Source organism: Cyprinus carpio, chromosome A1 (assembly GCF_018340385.1).
Source record: "Cyprinus carpio isolate SPL01 chromosome A1, ASM1834038v1, whole genome shotgun sequence".
NCBI classification, from domain to species: Eukaryota; Metazoa; Chordata; class Actinopteri; order Cypriniformes; family Cyprinidae; genus Cyprinus; species Cyprinus carpio.
The window spans coordinates 37,313,621-37,332,010 of NC_056572.1; the positions used below are offsets into that span (position 1 = coordinate 37,313,621).

Consider the following 18,390-nt stretch of genomic DNA (forward strand, 5'->3'; position numbering starts at 1 on the left):
TCTTTTTTACAAGTGTGTAATTTCATAAAAAAGGCTACTCTTAAACCCAGAAGTTTTATAGGCTGAATAGACTTGTAAACATCTCAGTGGTTTGTGTTTGCAGCTTTTAAGTGTGCTAAAGACCATCAGCGTGAGATGCTCTCCACCTTGTGGTTTTCCCTCTGAGTCAAACCATAGCACCTCAGCCACCTACTTATGTGACACAGGAAACCGTTTCTTTATATCTTTCTCTAATATATCTCAGTCCTTTAGATTGTAAATATTCAAATTATGGTACGATACACACAAGAGCCAATGAGGTATAACCACGGTTTCGACTCCTCCCTTTTCTCATACTGTATGTTCAATGAGTGTCGCGTGTCCGTTTGAAAGGAAACAAAGTTTGCGTGTGAATCAGAATTTGAACAGAGTTCATAGAGGGAGAGAGTTTCTGTGGCTAATCACTTACATTTAGACCTGATTGTCACACAGAGCTATTTTATGCCCTGAGACCCGTATTATCAAAGGCCTTGGGGCCATGGACCCCTTACAGTGGAGAAAAAGGACCCCTCATAATTTTAACCGTGATTTAAGCATATGCTTACTGCAGTTTGTACTCTCAGATGCCATTGGAACGTAATATGAGGTAGAGAGTCTCTAACGGGTGCAATCGGTTTTGATATTCTGGAACCAGCATAAGCACAGTGAAAACTAGAAGTAAAGAGTAAACACACAAATAGATGGTTAATAAGCTTTTAGCATTAAACAATAAAAATCCTCACACACCTTACACAGCACACCAACACACATGCATATATGCAATGCACATTAAATTACCTTTAAAGCTATTTAAAATAACAACACATAAACAATAGTGTGACACCTGTATGTGTAGTCACAGGAATAATTAATAATTAGGTTTTTTCCCCATGTGTTTGATTATTTCTTTTCTGTTTATGACATTGTTTGCTGTTATTAGGTTTAATGGTGATGTGTAGTAATCTCAGTTGACAGTAGGGGGAGATAGGGACTAGTATGTGTTGTGCTGATTAGGGACTGTGTGATTACCTGTGAGTCGCAGAGAAGAGGCCATTACAAGAGCGACTCCATGACTGAAAGCAGCACAACTGTGTTTCTCTTTGTTTATCTAAACAGGTGGGTTAAATCGATCACCAAGGATATAAAACATTAAAGAAAATGTCGATTTCATGTGCATGTGGTTTCAGGAGGGTAATATACATTTCCTGGGTCAAGTTAAGATGTTTAAAAGAGACATTGTTTGTGTTTATGAAAATAGTGTTTCAATCGCGGGTGTCCCGCGTTAGAATCATGTTGATCAAACAACAATCCAAATTGTTACAGTCTCCAACACACAAAATACCCAAAATAACTGCTGGTGGACTTGTGTTTACAGCTTTATAATTGTGTTTTGTAGCAGTTAAAGTGAAGTATTGAGCAATCGCCATGCGTGTTAAAATATCTATATATAATTTTTGAATATTATATAATGTTGATGTTTTAATATGGTAATGTTTTAATAATCTTCTTCTGTTTAAGTATATTTGCTCTATATGGTAATTCAGTTTCAATGTTTATATTGTGTAACCAATGGTTCGCTCAACTTTTAATACAGTGGCTTATGACATATTTCCATCTACAAGGGAGACTGCAATATATAGTGATGTAAAGGAATAAGGTATTGAGTAATGTGGCAGAAATACAGATTGAATGTAAGAAAACTCTTACAAGCATTATGCAACACATGTTTATTAGTGTTTGGTTTAAGTGAGTCACATGTAAGGTGACAGAAGACATTGTGATTTAATTATACAATATATATATATATATATATATATATGTGTGTGTGTAAAATGATACAATCTTCAAATTGTTATAATGAAGGCATTACAAGAGCGACTCCATGACTGAAAGCAGCACAACTGTGTCTCTCTTTGTTTATCTAAACAGAAAACTTACTGCAGCACCACCAGTCAGACGGCAGGTGTGCTACACTTAGTTAACACATGAAACCTCACTGGTTCAAGATACACAACAAACAATTTCCAGAAACAGTCAATGTAAACATTTTACATCATTACAAATTTTCCATCTCTTAAATATGGAACTAAAAAAAAATACACACCTCGCTCCGCTCAACAACGGTGCAAGTTTTAAACTTGCTGTTTCCTGAATTAGCCGCTAAATTGAGGATCTCTGGGATATGTCACTGCGCTACTGAGACAAGAGAAATCTGATGAGTGAAACTGATGATCGGCTATGCAGGTCCCTGGCCTAACAGCCTCAAATCCAGTCACATGAATGACCTGACTGTGAATCAATTACCTCTACAGTATCAGACAGTGTAACTCCACTAGGTGGCGCTCTTTCAGTGTGATTAATGTGATATTCAGTCAGTGGTGATGGTGGGAGGAGCCAGTAAAGCTGCTCATTACTGATAAAGAGCTGAATAAGAGGAAGTAACTAAAGCAGACAGATGTAGAGACAGAGAGATTCACAGAGATCATTCAGCAGAAAGAAGACAACTCAACTCACAATGAAGATCCTCCTCATCTTCCTCACTTTCTACCTGATCTCAGGGTCAGAGCTTTTCTCTTTCATCACTGCAGTAATGATGCTGTTATCTGTTCATCATCTCTTTCTGATCACAGTATCAATCTGATTGACAGCTGCAGTGAGATGCTTTAGCGTCACGGGATATCCTGGAGGAAGTGTCTTGTGGATTCTGGGAAACTTTGGTTTCAGTGCAAATGTTTAAATATATGGCCAAATTACCTGAGTGGGGAATAATAATAAATGATACAAAACATAAATGGATTCATGAAGGAAGATTCACACTTTATCAAAACAATGAAGGAAACCTCATGATCTACATCAGAGAACTGAACACACAAGATGCTGGAAGTTACAGGATTGGGACTGATGGCCAGTGGTTCATAGATATGACTTTGAATGTGGAAGAAGGTCAGTTATTTTAGAACATTTTGTCTTTATTTAGTATAACTACTGATCAAAGCATATGCAAAACAAATTTCTCTATTTTGTGAATGACAGATTCATGTTGTAAAGTGTCAAAGAGAGTGATGGTGAATATTGGAGAAACTGCCAGTTTCAGCTGTGAATATTCACAGAATAATATTAATGCTTCCAAAATCATATTCAAAGAAGAAAAAGACTCCATTGAGACGATTTACAGCAGATGGAAAGAGGAAGAAAGATTCAGTATTTCTGATGACAAACATAAAAACATCTTCAGTGTGAGAATCACTGCTGTGACACCAGATGATGGAGGAGTTTATTTATGTGGAGTTTGGATCAACAGAGACTCGTACAGTTACTCCATTATTAATACTGTTCATCTACGTATTATAGGTGAGTAATAGAAACTATCAATGTCTTCTAGAAAATAGTGTTTGCTTGTAGTATTTGTGAGATGTTAAATTTGATTAATGTGATTAAGTCAGATATTTGTGTTTGACAGATAAGTTGAATGTTTATAAAGTGATCGGCTCCACAGGCTGATGATCGAGTGTGAACATCCTCAATACAAAACCAAACCAAAATACATCTGTAAAGAATCAGATAAATCGTCATGGAGGAAAAATATGTGTGTATGTGTGTGAAGTTTTCTTTAGATTTTTTATGTAATTTCTCTTGGTTGACAGATATAACGTTTGTGACTAAATCTGTGTATCTTGGTGAAGAAGTCAACATCACCTGTCAGATCCCAGAGGAACATAAAGTTAATTTGTGCAAAGAGCTTGATGATCACATCTGCCAAACCATCATCTCATCTAAAGTGAGAGAAATGAGTGGTTCATCAGAGAGAAATGAAGAGAGAGTTGTTACAGTGAGCATCAGTAATGTGAGTGTGAGAGATGCTGGAGTTTACTGGTGTGTAGCAGAAACCAGAGACACATATCTGACTTTCATCTCCCTGAACACTAAAATTCAGCTCAACCTCATCAGTGAGTCCATTCACATGATTTTTAAGTGCAACTTCACTGATTTTCAAACCACTTTCTACTGTTACAATGTTGGTAGTATTTTTTTTTTTTTTTTTTTTTTTGTAAGCAAAATTTAAAGCTCCAGGGCTTTTGTGAAAATATTATACTTTGGCATTTTTGTATCCATGCCCACAGAGAGTTGGATCGACAGAGGATTATTAACAAAACATTTATTGTAAAAGTAGTTTTATCACTGGAAATTGTGACGTCATTATGGTAAAAATGGAACACTATGGCAACAGCTGTCTTACCTGTGTGGGACACCGTTTTGATTTGGTGGGTTCGGTGGAATGGACAGAATCAGAATCATTTTTTTTTTTCTGTCCATTTGGCTTAAAACACTGTTTTTTACTCATTCAGTCTGAAATATTGACTAAAACAGAGGTTTTTTCAGATTTACCATCGCCCTGTTGTCACAAAATTTATGATTATTTACTGCCTACAACATACAGGATTTTTCACTGGAAACAGAAAATGACTCACTCTCGCTAAACATTTCCTTTTTTTAAATTCTTGCATCCAGAAATGATGCCATTATGACTAAAAGTTTGTTACGAAGTATTTCCTACTAAACAAAGGCAGTTTTTGACTCTGGTCAAGCGTACCCAAAGCAGACTGGTGGGAGTGGCCTTGGATGGCAACATGCCCAGTGCATTATGGGTTTTGACGTTTTCCTACCTATTTGGCATGAGGGAGGACACCAGCATTGTTTCTTTGTTTTCCTTCGTCAGGTAGCACTGATTTTAATTGATTTTTTTTTCACTTTTTTCTGCTGCATAGACAGCCCCGTTTTATTGAAAGCCCATTTTGACAGGAGTGAAGTTTCCCTTAAATTGTAGTAAACACAGTAAATTCAGAATCATTTGTGTAAAATGTCTGTGTTTGATTGTTTTTAGTGCCTCCAGTAGTGAGACATGAAGGAGAATCTGCTGAGATCATCTGCCCTTATGATTCAATCTATAAATCAAAGCCAAAGCCTCTCTGTAAGGGGAAGTGCTCCACTAGAGACAGAAATCCTCTCAGTGAGACTGTGAGAGAAGAGAAAGAGACCAAGACTGGCAGATTGACTCTGAATGATGACGTCACTGCAGGTGTCTTCACTGGGACCATCACTGGACTGACAGCAGAGGATGCTGGGAAATACTGGTGTGCAGTGACATTAGAAACAGAGCTCAATTATCTTTACACTCATCTGATCGTCATCATGAACGAGGGTGAGGAAGGTTTCTGCATCTGAAATATGTGAAAACTTACGGCTGTGAATTGATGTTCTTGTGTCTGTAAACATTTCCAGAGCTGACCTTGACTAAGTATGAAGGAGACGACGTGTCAATCCAGTGCAAACATCATGATGAAGATCAGAAAAGATTCTGCAAAGCACATGAAGCCTCCATGTGTGTGAAGGATGGAGTTTCATTGGAGACGATCAGAGATGATCGATTCTCTTTCAGTGATGAAGCATCTACTGGAGTCTTTACTGTGAACATCACTGATCTGAGAGAAGAGGATTCTGGGATATACTGGTGTGGAGCTCACGTCACCACTAAAGTGCTTTTAAATGTCAAAACGGGTACAATAACTTAATTTAATCAATATATTTGCTTCACTGTCAAGACTTCACATATTCAAATAGAAACAAAATATCAATAATACAATCATTTTTTGAAGTAAAAAATTGTTTTTTTTTAGTTTCTCTTTGTTACTCGTACTTGTTTTGTAAAATGTATGTATTACCAATAATTTTGGATAGAAAAGGGCTGAAAATTATCATAAAATGTAGTATTTGTGTAGATAATGGTTTATTCATGTGTATCCCATCTTTAACATTGTGTGTGTTTTCATTCTCAGATTTTCTCCGTGATCATCATTATTAGTGTGTGTGTGATTCTGCTGCTGATCGGTGGATTCACTCTGACTGTGTGCAAATTAAGACACAAGAGACGAGGTTTTTGGTCATTTATTATCTGTAGAAACACATTAATAATTAGTTATTTGGGTGTCTCAGCTGCTTCAGTAAATCTCACTCAGTCAATGAGTTTGGGTCTCAGATACTGCTATACATCTTCAGTTTGACAGTTGATCTAGTTTGTCTTTGTCTTTCTGATTGATTCGTTTTGTGTTGGGGTTAATCAGGAAGAACCTTGACATCAGACAAGAGAAAGAGAGAGAAACATACAATAGTGAGTTACACAGTGTGTGTGCTTGTACATACATACTTACATTGTGCTTATGCAATGTTTTCTCATTTTAATATATATTTTATCTTCATTCAGTCATCATGTGCAGACAGCAGACGTGATTCTCTCTCAGATCCTGGATCAGCTCAAATGAACAGTCATGATGAATTACCCACAATCCCCTCTGATGAGCTCCTGTACACTGCTGTCAGTTTCCAGAAGCATGAAGAGTCTCTCAGTGATGCTACAGTCAGATTGAGTGAGGATGAGATTCACTCTGATTACACCACAGTCATTTACCACAAAAGACTCAACTAACTTGCTTAGAGATCACAGATTATCACACATTACACCATTATTTGCTTACATTTAGTTCATTGATAAAAATCTCTTCATTAATCATAATTTAGTGTTAAACTGAAGTTTTAATGATGAGGATTGTTCAGTTCAGTGTGTGAATCATGAGACACTTTAAAGTTTCCATGGGGGATCAAGAATATACTGTGAATTTTCCTAAAATATCAAAGATAAAAGCAGGAAATGACTGACACTTCTAGAATATACTGTGAAGTTTCCCACTTCAAATACCATAGTCAAGACCAGAGTCTTGATTGGTTTTGGTCTTGGTCTTGGCTTTGGTCTTGGTCTCATAGGCCTGATCTAGATTGGTCTTGGCTTTGGTCTTGGTCTTGGTCTTGCTCTCATAGGCCTGGTCTAGATTGGTCTTGGCTTTGGTCTTGGTCTTGGTCTTATAGGCCTGGTCTAGATTTGGTCTTGCCTTTGGTCTTGGTCTTATAGGCCTGGTCTAGATGGGTCTTGGCTTTGGTCTTGGTCTTTATCTCATAGGCCTAGTCTAGATTGGTCTTGACTTTGATCTTGATCTTATAGGCCTGGCATAGATTGGCCTTGGTTTAGGTCTTGGGCTTGGTCTTATAGGCCTGGTCTAGATTGGTCTTGGCTTTGTCTTGGTCTTGGACTTATAAGCCTGGTCTAGACTGATTTTGTTTTTGGTCTTGGTCTTATAGGCCTGGCCTAGATTGGTCTTGGCTTTGGTCTTGGTCTTATAGGCCTGGTCTAGATTGATCTTGGCTTTGGTCTTGGCTTTGGTCTTGGTCTTATAGGCTTATAGGCCTGGTCTAGATTGATCTTGGCTTTGGTCTTGGCTTTGGTCTTGGTCTTATAGGCCTGGTCTAGATTGGTCTTGGCTTTGGTCTTGGTCTTATAGGCCTGGTCTAGATTGGTCTTGACTTTGGTCTTGGTCTTATATGCCTGGTCTTTAATAGCAGCTCTGAAACAGACACAAATTCAACTAATCTTTATGATGAAACACATGAAGCTTGAGAATCTGCCCAGAGCTGTTATGGCTGTTTTCTCTTTCTCATCTATCTGAATATTGATTCTTATCTTTAACCTGATTTAGATTTCTCTGGAGTCTAAGGGTATTTTTTGGGGCCTGAGAGTTTTGTCATGCCCTGACATTTGTGCTTTTTTCAGTTTCTTATAAACATCTAATGGCTAAAGTCTAATCTCACTGTAATCAGCACAAACTGGGCTATAATAATATGTGAGCAGCATGTATGTACATGACTGTGTTTTTGAGAAAAAAAAATGTTATGCGTGGTTAGTGAAAAACTAAAAATGTTAAAATCACTTGAAAAAGGCAATAAAACACATATAGAAAATTGGTTCCCAGGAATTTTGAGAACTGGAGCTTGTAGCCTAGAATTTTTTTTTTCTAAATGATGTGAAAATCATCTTGTTTACTCACTTACAGAAAACAATATATTGATTTAAATTTTCTAAGACACTTTTGTTGGTAAAAGTCATATGCGAGTAGGCGTCAACTATCATGAATTCACACCTGAGAAGACAAAGACCTGCATAATGAGCTGCATAATGAGCCATTCAGTCAGCTGTGTCACTGAGCGGATGAGATGAGTTACAAGAAAGAAAGGTGAGGACAAAATAAATGTATATAATTTTATGTTTGTAGTTTATTTTAGAATATATTTAATTATCCCACAACATAATTTAATATTCACCTTGTGAGTGCAGTTAAACAGTTTATTAGGAAAAATCAAAGCTGACTTTCAAACTGATTTGTTTTTGCATCATTACTCCAGTCACACATCCTTCAGAAACCCTTTTAACAATCTTATTTTCTACAAACAACATTTATTGTTATTATTATCATTATTATTATTATTATTATTATTATTATTATTATTATGATATTAATGTTGAAAAGAGCTGAGAATATTTTTTTTTAGGTTTTTTAGGGGGGATAAATTGAAAAGAACAGCAATGATTGTTACATTTGTTACAGTTTACATTTATTGGTACATTTATATTATTTACATCAAGCTTTTGAATGGTATAGTAGTGTATATTGTTATTGAACTTCATAATATTCACTTGATTATACATTTAGTCAGGAATTATAGTTTGGAAAAAGTCTTTGGAAAAAGTCCCAACTAGTAAAATGTTTTTACACGTTATGTGAAACTAGTACAAGTATATAAATAAATAAAAAGAGACTTACTCATGTTTATGAACTCTGCTGAATAAAGTGCTTCATTCTTTTTTCTGAGGAAATCCAAATCTCAAATCCTCAACCACATGACATCTTTTTGGGGTGAATTATGTCTTATTCCTCTCCTCATCGCGAAGCAAACAGTAAAATAATAAAAACTTGAAGAACAGTCTCGCTGCGTTGTCTTCTGTTGGTGTGGCGTATTCAAAAGCCGCGCGCTTTCAGTGAAACATTTGAATCTCAAAAGCGCGGCTCGCGCGGTTTTGGGGCGTGTTCGCATTACAAGATAATGAAAGGAGACGTGAAAAACGGACATCGCGTTGTTTTTCATATGGATTACTTTATCACAGAATATTTGTTTTCAGCAGCACTTGTTTAGTTTAAAAGTAGACATGGTCAGGCTTTCTATAGATATCTCTCTCATGTCTCTTCGTTGAGTATTCACTGAGTTACAGTTCATTTTAAATGACGCATTTGTATCTGAAGATCAGCGCAGACAAAGGCTGCAGACAGCACTCCTTGTTTGTTATCTTTATTTTATAAGTGCACAAAGTTTTGTTGTTATTATGTCTGTATACAAAAAAAAAGTAGACCCTTTACAGATTCGATTGATGTATTGCAACTTATCTGTTACGATCAAAACTGAAAGTGTAATTTAAGTTCTTTTCGGGGTTTATCAGGAGAAAAATACCCCAAAACGCGTATTACGCGTTAATCGACTCCAGAGGGTTAACCTGATTTAGATTTGTGCATGCAAGAGATATTACCAGTGTTGGGGATAACACATTACAAGTAACGCAAGTTACGTAATCAGATTACTTTTTTAAGTAACTAGTAAAGTAACACATTACTTTTTAATTTACAAGAAAATATCTGAGCTACATTTTCAAATAAGTGACATGACATACATACAGCCAAGAGTATGGTGACCCATACTCAGAATTTGTGCTCTGCATTTAACCCATCCAAAGTGCACACACACACACACGGAGCAGTGGGCAGCCATTTATGCTGTGGCGCCCGGGGAGCTGTTGGGGGTTCGGTGCCTTGCTGAAGGGCACCTCAGTCATGGTATTACTGGCCCGAGACTCAAACCCACAACCTTAGGGTTAGGAATCAATCTCTCTAACCACTAGGCTATGACTTCCCCAGTAGCGCCAGTTGCTTTTTTTCCCATTTATTGATTGACAGCTCATCTGTACCGATGTTGACAGAAATCGGGAAAAAGATGTTACTTTAGTTCTAGAATAAATGTGAACATGCATTAATTCATCTCACTCAAAAAAAAAAAAAAAAAAAAAAAAAAAAAAAAACATATTTAGCTTTCCTCAAATTTAATAAAAACAGTTAAAAGCATGTCAGAATATGTCTCAAAGCTGCAATCATTATATATGTTAAATAATACAAATATCCTTTATGTATTTAAGCCCATTTTATTAACTAATTGGCTGCTGACCTTTGATGATCCAATTCAACCATACTAATAAGCAAAAATTACACAAGATAAACTAACATTTCTTCTTCTTTTTTATTGCTGAATAGTATTGAACTTTCTTCTTCTGCGTTCTGCTGCACAGGTGTGAATTTATATTTCCTTCAACCTGAGGCTTTTGGCAATTATTTGCCAAAAATAGAACTTTTTATATTAAAAGCAAATAAGCAAGCCCAGCCCAAACTGAAAAAGTAATGCAAAAGTAACATAACGCATTACTTTCAATAAAAAGTAACTAAGTAACGTAATTGGTTATTTTTTAGAAAGTAACACAATATTGCATTTTCCCCAACACTGGATACAGAGCTACAAAACTTGATGATCAATACTTTTGCTAATGTTTTTTGTAATTCATTCTCGTTCTGTTTGTTTCTAGTTAATTTTTCTGATGTAAAAACTGTGTATACCTTTCATGTAGAATAATTTTATTAATAGAAAAATAAGTATTTTGTGCTGTTATATTGTCTAAATCTGTTACTTAAGATACAACAGTAAGATTATTTAAGATATAACAGTCAGTGAGATTATTTTTACATTACATTTGAATTATGTCAAACATTCTCATGGCATGAAATGTACTAAAACAGCATTAACATATAGTAGAGGACGATTGAATGTAGTTTACTGATGATTACACTGATGATACTGATGTTACATGTATTCAGAATTTAATGTTTTATATATATATACATTACCAGTCAAAAGTTTGGGATCAGTAAGACTTGTAATGTTTCTAAAGAAGTCTCTTATGCTCATTAAGGCTGCATTTATTTGATCAAAAATTGAGAAACAACAACAACAACAGTTTTCTTGCAAAATGTTATTACAATATAAAATAATGGTTTCTATTTTAATATCCTATTAAAATTTATTTCTGTGATGCAATGCTGAATTTTCATCAGCCATTACTCCAGTATAAAGTGTCACATGATCCTTAAGAAATCATTCTATTATGCTGATTTATTATTAGAATTATCAATGTTGGAATCAGTTGTGCTGCCACATATTTTTTTTTTTTTGTTTTTTTTTGGAAACTGCGATACTTTTTTCAGGATTATTTGATTAATAAAAAGTTAAAAAGAACAGCATTTATTCAAAATATAAATCTTTTATAACAATATAAATATTTGCTATCACATCTTTAAAAATTTAACACAGCCTTGCTGAATAAAAGGTTTAATTTCTTTCAAAAATAAAGAATAAACATTTCTGACCCCAAACTTTTGAACTGTAATGTATATTGTTTTAGAAAATATTTCTACTTTTAAAAAATGCACTTCTTTTTCATCTTTTTATACATCACAGATTCCTGAAAAAAAGTGTTACAGGTTCCAAAAAAATATTAAAACACTGAATTCATCAGTAAACTACATTTATAGACATACTCTAACTATATTATTTGTTGTTGTGATATTCAAAGGCTTTAAAATAAAAGTTTTTGTCACAAAGTTTCTAACCAACACTAGAGGTGTGTGCGTGCGTGTGTGTGTGTGTGTGTGCGTGTGTGTGTGTGTTTGTGCGTGTGCGTGTGGGTGGGTGTGCGTGTGTGTGTGGGTGTGGGTGGGTGTGTGGGTGTGATGAACAGGCCATTTTTCCGTCCAGCTCAAAGCCACAGAAAATTGGTGAATGTTTCTCAGCATCTCAGTTTAATTTGATTGTGAAGATTAAACATCTTTATTCAGGAAACCCACAGTGAGACACATGAGACTGAACACAGATAGACAGAAGATAAACATGTGAGCAGAAGACAATAAAGACTAAGAGCTGCTCATTCACCTCTGCAACATGTACTGAGTGATTCATTAAGATTGAATTAACAATGTGATTTGGACTGTTAGTTTTATATAGCGATTCAAACCAAGGCCATAACCATGTCTGGAAGCATTGGGGAACCAACTTTATATATATAATTACATTTTGTAAGATCTTTTTTGATTAAAGTGATTCCAAACTTTGCGAGGCAGACGACGACATTCTGTGATCAAATACAAATAAACTTGTTAACAAGCTCCTACATACACCCCAGTGCGTTTAGTTACAACTCTGACTTTTTAGTGGCATGGATCCCTGCATTTAGGCCAGAAAAGCAACACGCAGGAAAATTTGAATAGTGTTTTTTATTTTTCGAATAATACTTACAGATTCCCTAACATATATATATATATATATATATATATATATAGAGGCCTATATGTACATACATACATATATACATACATATAATGCAGGTGTATATTAAAATCGTTTAATGCATAGATGAAGCTGCGCACACACAGAGACATGCAGGAGTACAGAAACTTCCGGTCAACGCAGCCCGCAACTTTTATTATAAAACAGCTTCAATACTGAACCGCTACATTATATTTCTCAGCAACAAAGTTTGACATGTAAATCTGTGTTTTGGGGAGTAACTAAACTCACAGCTTTTATTGTTTGTAGAGAGAGATGCACAGATGCAGGTAATTCACAAACGCGCAGCTTTTATCCCCTCGTCTCCTCTCTCCATTTTAAAATATCATGGAACATCTTTATACAGCAGTAATACGTACGTTTTATGTTAGTTAGTTATTCTGAATTCAGCCAGAGAAAGATACAAATACAGTTGTGGGTTTAGAGATGTAAATGTCATGGTTTTGTAAAGGGTCACTTTCCTGATGTTGTGTTGTGATATGATTGAGATTATTATCAACAGAAAGCAATGAGACACTTGAAGTGGTGAGTCTTTACAGAAGGTTTATTTATTTCATTTTAATTTTATTTTATTTTTAATCAAGGGTGGTGTAATTTCAGCGGGAAAAAAGCTCGTTAACCCATTATGTTTTCATTACTGGCATAAAGTGACTTACTTGTAAAAGTCTCAGTGCTTTGTGTTTTGCAGGTTTGTTGATTACTTGTGTTCATGTGTGCTAAAGATCATCAAACATGTGCTGCTTTTTTTCTGCTTGTGGTTTTATTTTGCTCAGTTTATCTTCTTCGAAGGAGTCAAACCAAGAAGCCTTTCAGCCAATAGCAGGTGTAAAAAAAAAAAATTGCATATCTTTCATCAGACTTTCCACTCCATAAAAACATGCTGCGAATTTGTTTAATGTATGACACATTTTCTCTTATTGTATATCCCATCTCTTCACTCTCCTCCTCCGAACGGCTTTAGTCAGAGGTCATCGGAATCATTTTCTAGAGGGACATTCAATCTCAAAACTATTTTTGCTAATAAGTCCAACCAACTCCAGTTGTAAGTGTGCATTATGAAAGATCTGCTTTTCAGACGTTTCAAATGCAAAAAAAAAAAAAAAAAAAAGTAACCTTCTCAGAGACAGTGAGAAGTTGGATGTCCAATCACAAACAAGTCTTTTTTTTTTTTTTTTTTTTCATTTGCTTCAGTAAGATATTTGTGTGTAAATTGCATAATTGTGTGATCAGGTTTGCTGCTACTATTCCCTTTCCTCCTTATATTGGCACTAAATGCCTCATTTCATATTTATGCAGTATATAAATTTGTATATTTAAACATTTTTTTAAATGACTCAAACAGTATGTTGTTTGTAATGATGCCACTGTACTTTATTTTCAGTTTTATTTTGTCTACTTATATTTTTTCATTCTTTTGTTTTGTTCTAAATACAACATTTAAAGGATGTGTTGTGGATAAAGGGATCAAAATACATTTGATCTACTGGTATTGTTACAAGATTTTTGAATGTAATAATAAATTTCAATTGATATGTGATTTATCATGTTTTTTATTATTATTATTATTATTATTATTTTTCTTTCTCTCTCATCAACTGAAGTTTGACCGGGTGTGACATACTAAGGTGGCGACTTAAATCTCTCTGGAAAATAAGGATAAATTATAATAATTGTGCTGTATTAGATTAAAAAGTGCATATGGGTACCATTTGTGTCAATAAACAAGTGCATCATTTTACTCCCACCCACTGTACACTTTGGGTTTTAAGTCACAGTTATTATTATGAGTGTGGGACGTATAGCCTAAGAAGGGGTCCCTGTCCCTGGCCTGAAAAAGTCCTAGAACCCCTGTGTTTAGACGAGGAAGAGCATCCAAAATGAGCAGTAGGTTGAGGTTCTTTAGGACAGAGTTTTAGAAGGACATGCTTGCTAAAGGGCTCACAGTGGAACTTACGATGTAACGTTTTTACTGTCCCCGGTCTCTAGTTAAAGATTAAAATAGGAGAGCAGACAGATTACTTATGAGAACAAGAAACCTGTGTGGCTCTGAGTATACAGACAAGGGTTACGGGCTCACTAGGTGGCGTGTAGTCCTTGTAATCAGAGGCTGCCATTACTGAGCATCGAAGAGCATTTTGGTCAATAAATCAGGAACTAACTAAAGCAGACTTCTCTCGGTCTCTGTTGTTATGTAGCGTTAGAAAGAGAGATATCACACAGAGATCACTTTCAGCTTGAAAGAAGACTGATCGTTTGAAACTCACAAATGCATTAAGAGCCTGCCTAACATCGTCCTCACCTTTCTACCTGAGCTCCTGTAAGCTCTTTACTCAAACTCTTTCATCACGAATGAATGTGGGGGCAGTAATCAGGATGTGCTGTTTTCTGTTCATCGAAAAGGCTGATGATACTGCGCGTCGTGAAGCAGACTGACACACAGATCTGAACGAACTGGTTCTTTTTGGTGATTGATTCAGAACTGATTCTGTGCTTGCTATTATGGCGGCGGGTAAACCCGAAGAGCTTGAATCAGGGCAATGTAGCCAATGAAGTCGATGCGTCGGCGCCAAAGAACTGGTGAAACCGTTTTTATGTAACCCGGTTTTATTGATCAAACTGTCCGAAAGGAGCCGGTTTCGCGGAGAAGAAACAGAACTTCCCATCACTACCCGGTGATCCGAAAAAAACGATGCAACCCGGTTCTTGACTCGAGAAACGAGTCAATGTGTCGTAGATATCTGGCTCGGTCAGCAGTTCAGTCATGTACTGTTTGAGTAAATTAGTACCTCTGGGATATTGGTTTATTTGAACTCAGAGGTGTCAGCCATGTTAAAAAGTTAACAGCCAAAGTCGGCTTAATGTAATGAGCTGCTGTTCGACATTTATCAGTGTTCCTTGGTGCTGATGATGGCAGCAGCGCTCACCGAACAAAACAAAGCAATTCTTAAGCCCGATGATCGTCGCTGATCTGCTAATGTTCTTCTGAGCGTGAACGGTACAGCCGGACTTCATACCAGTTCAAAATGATACTGATATGAAACAAGAAACCTGTGTGGGCTCTGAGTATCGGATGGTGTACCTCCACTAGGTGTCGGCTCTTTCAGTGTGATTAATGTGATGTTCAGTGTTGGTGATGGTGGGAGGAGCCAGTAAAGCTGCTCATTACTGATAAAGAGCTGAATAAAGAGGAAGTAACTAAAGCAGACCGACGTAGAGACAGAGAGATTCACACAGAGATCATTCAGCAGAAAGAAGACTGAACTCAACTCTCAATGAAGATCCTCCTCATCTTCCTCACTTTCTACCTGATCTCAGGTCAGAGCTTTTCTCTTTCTTCACTGCAGTAATGATGCTGTTTTCTGTTCATCAGCTTTCTAATCACAGTATCAATCTGATTGACAGCTGCAGTGAGATGCTTTAGCGTCCACGGGATATTCTGGAGGAAGTGTTCTTGTGGATTCTGCAAGAGTACGGTTCAGTAACTCTGTTAAATATATGGCCAAATTACCTGGAGTGGAGAGAATAATACCAAATGATAAGAAACATGATAAATGGATTAATGAAGGGAAGATCTCACACTTTATCGAAACAGTGAGGGAAAGCTCATGATCTACATCAGAGAACTGGAACACACAAGATGCTGGATGATACGCACTGATGTTCTTCAAGCAACCAGCGTATATATATGACTTTGAATGTGAAAGAAGAAAGGTCAGTCAATTTTCAATCAAAGACTTTAGTAAAACCACTGATCATTTTAAAGCATTTATATTCATAAAAGAAATTCCTCTATGTGAATTACAGGTTCATGTTGTAAAGTGTCAAAGAGAGTGATGGTAAATATTGGAGAAATCAAGCACTCTCAGCTGTGAATATTCACAGAATCACAATAATGATCCCAAAATGATATTCAAAGAAGGAAAAGACTCCATTGAGATTATTTACAGCAGATGGAAGAAGAAAGAAAGATTCAGTATTTCTGATGAAAAACATAAAAACATCTTCAGTGTGAGAATCACTGCTGTGACACCAGATGATGGAGGAGTTTATTTATGTGGAGTTTGGATCAACAGAGACTCGTACAGTTACTCCATTATTAATACTGTTCATATACATGTTATGAGTGAGTAGAACAAACACTTAGTCATACTGGGTATAAAAGTTTCTACAGTCTGTGTTTATAGCCAATTTGAGTATGTTATATTTGTGATTGACAGATAAAGTTAGGCAAGCAGGCGTGTCCATTGACTCGCTATCTTACAGGGTTTTGCTCCGGTTATTTGTGAAACACACCTGAACATATTCGAGGTCTTCCAAGTTTTAGAAACTTCCAGATAAGTGTGTGTTGGGCAGTTTGGAGCTAAACGGAAGCAGGATTGGACACTCCTGGTTTAAGATGAGTTCAATCTCAGTTTAATTTGGCTGTGAAAGAATTGACAGTCTTTATTCTAGGAAAACCCACAGACTACAATGAAGTTTCAACAGAGATGAAATAAACGTGTACAGTTCTGCAGAAGAGAGACTGAAATACATTAATTCAGCTGCAGAGTATAGTGCAGCTTTTTATATATAATGAAATACTGTGCATATGATGCTGTGCAAGAAAACTCTCAGTGATGATGTTCAGTAAGAGATCATCAGACGACAACAAAGCCATGCTTTAAATGTTTAATTTATGTACAGTTTGTTTAGACTCACAGTTGCTCTGTATTTATAACCTGCAAGTATTAAAACATATATTTGTATTGGATATAAAACACGCGAGTTGGATTTCATGTTGTACTGAAATGAACCAGAGCAGCTTCATGCTACAGATTAGATCACTTTAACTCACGTTCTTGATAAATGTGTGAATTGAACATACACATCATCAGTTAGAATATTTGTGTCGATGTTATTTCAATTATGCATACTGTATCTCTTTAATTATTACTCTGTTGGTGTGTTTTATTCTCAGATTTCTCCGTGATCATCATTATTAGTGTGTGTGTGATTCTGCTGCTGATCGCTGGATTCACTCTGACTGTGTGCAAATTAAGACACAAGAGACGAGGTGACACTCACTCACAGTTACCCACAATCCCCTCTGATGAGCTCCTGTACACTGCTGTCAGTTTCCAGAAGCATGAAGAATCTCTCAGTGAAGCTACAGTTAGATTCAGTGAGGATGAGATTTACACCACGGTCATTTACCACACAGGACTCAACTAACTCACTATAACAGAGAACACAGATCATCACACGATACTATTGGTATTAATGCAGACGTGCTGCGGTGTCGAATCATGAGACACTTTAAAGTTTCCATCACTGCTCATGTTGCTTCTTTCACATGTTTAAAATAGTCTGTCATGTTAGTTTTTGTCAGGTTACAATGAAGACAGGAAACAAAACCGCTGAGTGACACAAATTATACTGTAACGTTTCCACTCCAATTCAGACACCTTTAATTCCTTATAGACTCTGTAATAGCAACTTTAAAACAAACCACGAGTTCAACCAGCCTTTATATGATATGGAGACACATATGAAACGAGGTTATAATTTTGTACACTCTGTTTAGACTGATAAATGCTATTGTTAGTCTCCTCTCTCTGAATGTGCAGCTGCTGTCTGACCTGCTTTACATTAGTCAGGATTCCAGTTATAGATAATATGTGAGAGATAATTCTGCTCGATACTCTGTTTGTGTTTAAATTATAGAATCATATAGATTTTATTCATGCAATAAATCACATTTTGAAACTGGTTCCTGTTTATCATCTACAATCTTCTTATTTTAGGTCTTAGGATCCTGAAAGACTCTAATGTCCATTCAGCTGCATTAGTGCTTTCTGAGCTCAGTCTGAGGAGATGTTCTGCTTTCACTGTAAAACCTGACAAGTCACAGTAACTCAAACCGTTTGAGTAAACAGATTGCCTTTACTTAAACCATGTAAGTTTTAAAACTTTGCAATTATGTAATCAAGTGATTAATTAAGTGCTAATTGAGCT

General features: G+C 36.1%; 1 protein-coding gene across 1 annotated transcript; it reads left to right on the plus strand.

The window, feature by feature from the left end:
* Window positions 1–3,614: 3,614 nt before the first annotated feature.
* On the plus strand, window positions 3,615–17,773 carry LOC109072631 (polymeric immunoglobulin receptor-like). The gene is made up of 3 exons (XM_042743763.1): window positions 3,615–3,965; window positions 4,901–5,218; window positions 17,354–17,773. Exons 1-3 carry the CDS (start codon window positions 3,806–3,808, stop codon window positions 17,605–17,607), a joined length of 732 nt encoding a protein of 243 aa, XP_042599697.1. The 5' UTR covers window positions 3,615–3,805; the 3' UTR covers window positions 17,608–17,773.
* Window positions 17,774–18,390: the final 617 nt, after the last annotated feature.

What these genes read in the sequence shown, in the direction of transcription:
- LOC109072631 (XM_042743763.1), top strand. Translation starts at nt 3,806, where the DNA reads ATGAGTGGTTCATCAGAGAGAAATGAAGAGAGAGTTGTTACAGTGAGC. An exon ending in AATTCAGCTCAACCTCATCA is followed by an intron (nt 3,966 to 4,900) that starts GTGAGTCCATTC and finishes GATTGTTTTTAG; the next exon opens with TGCCTCCAGTAGTGAGACAT. An exon ending in GATCGTCATCATGAACGAGG is followed by an intron (nt 5,219 to 17,353) that starts GTGAGGAAGGTT and finishes TTTTATTCTCAG; the next exon opens with ATTTCTCCGTGATCATCATT.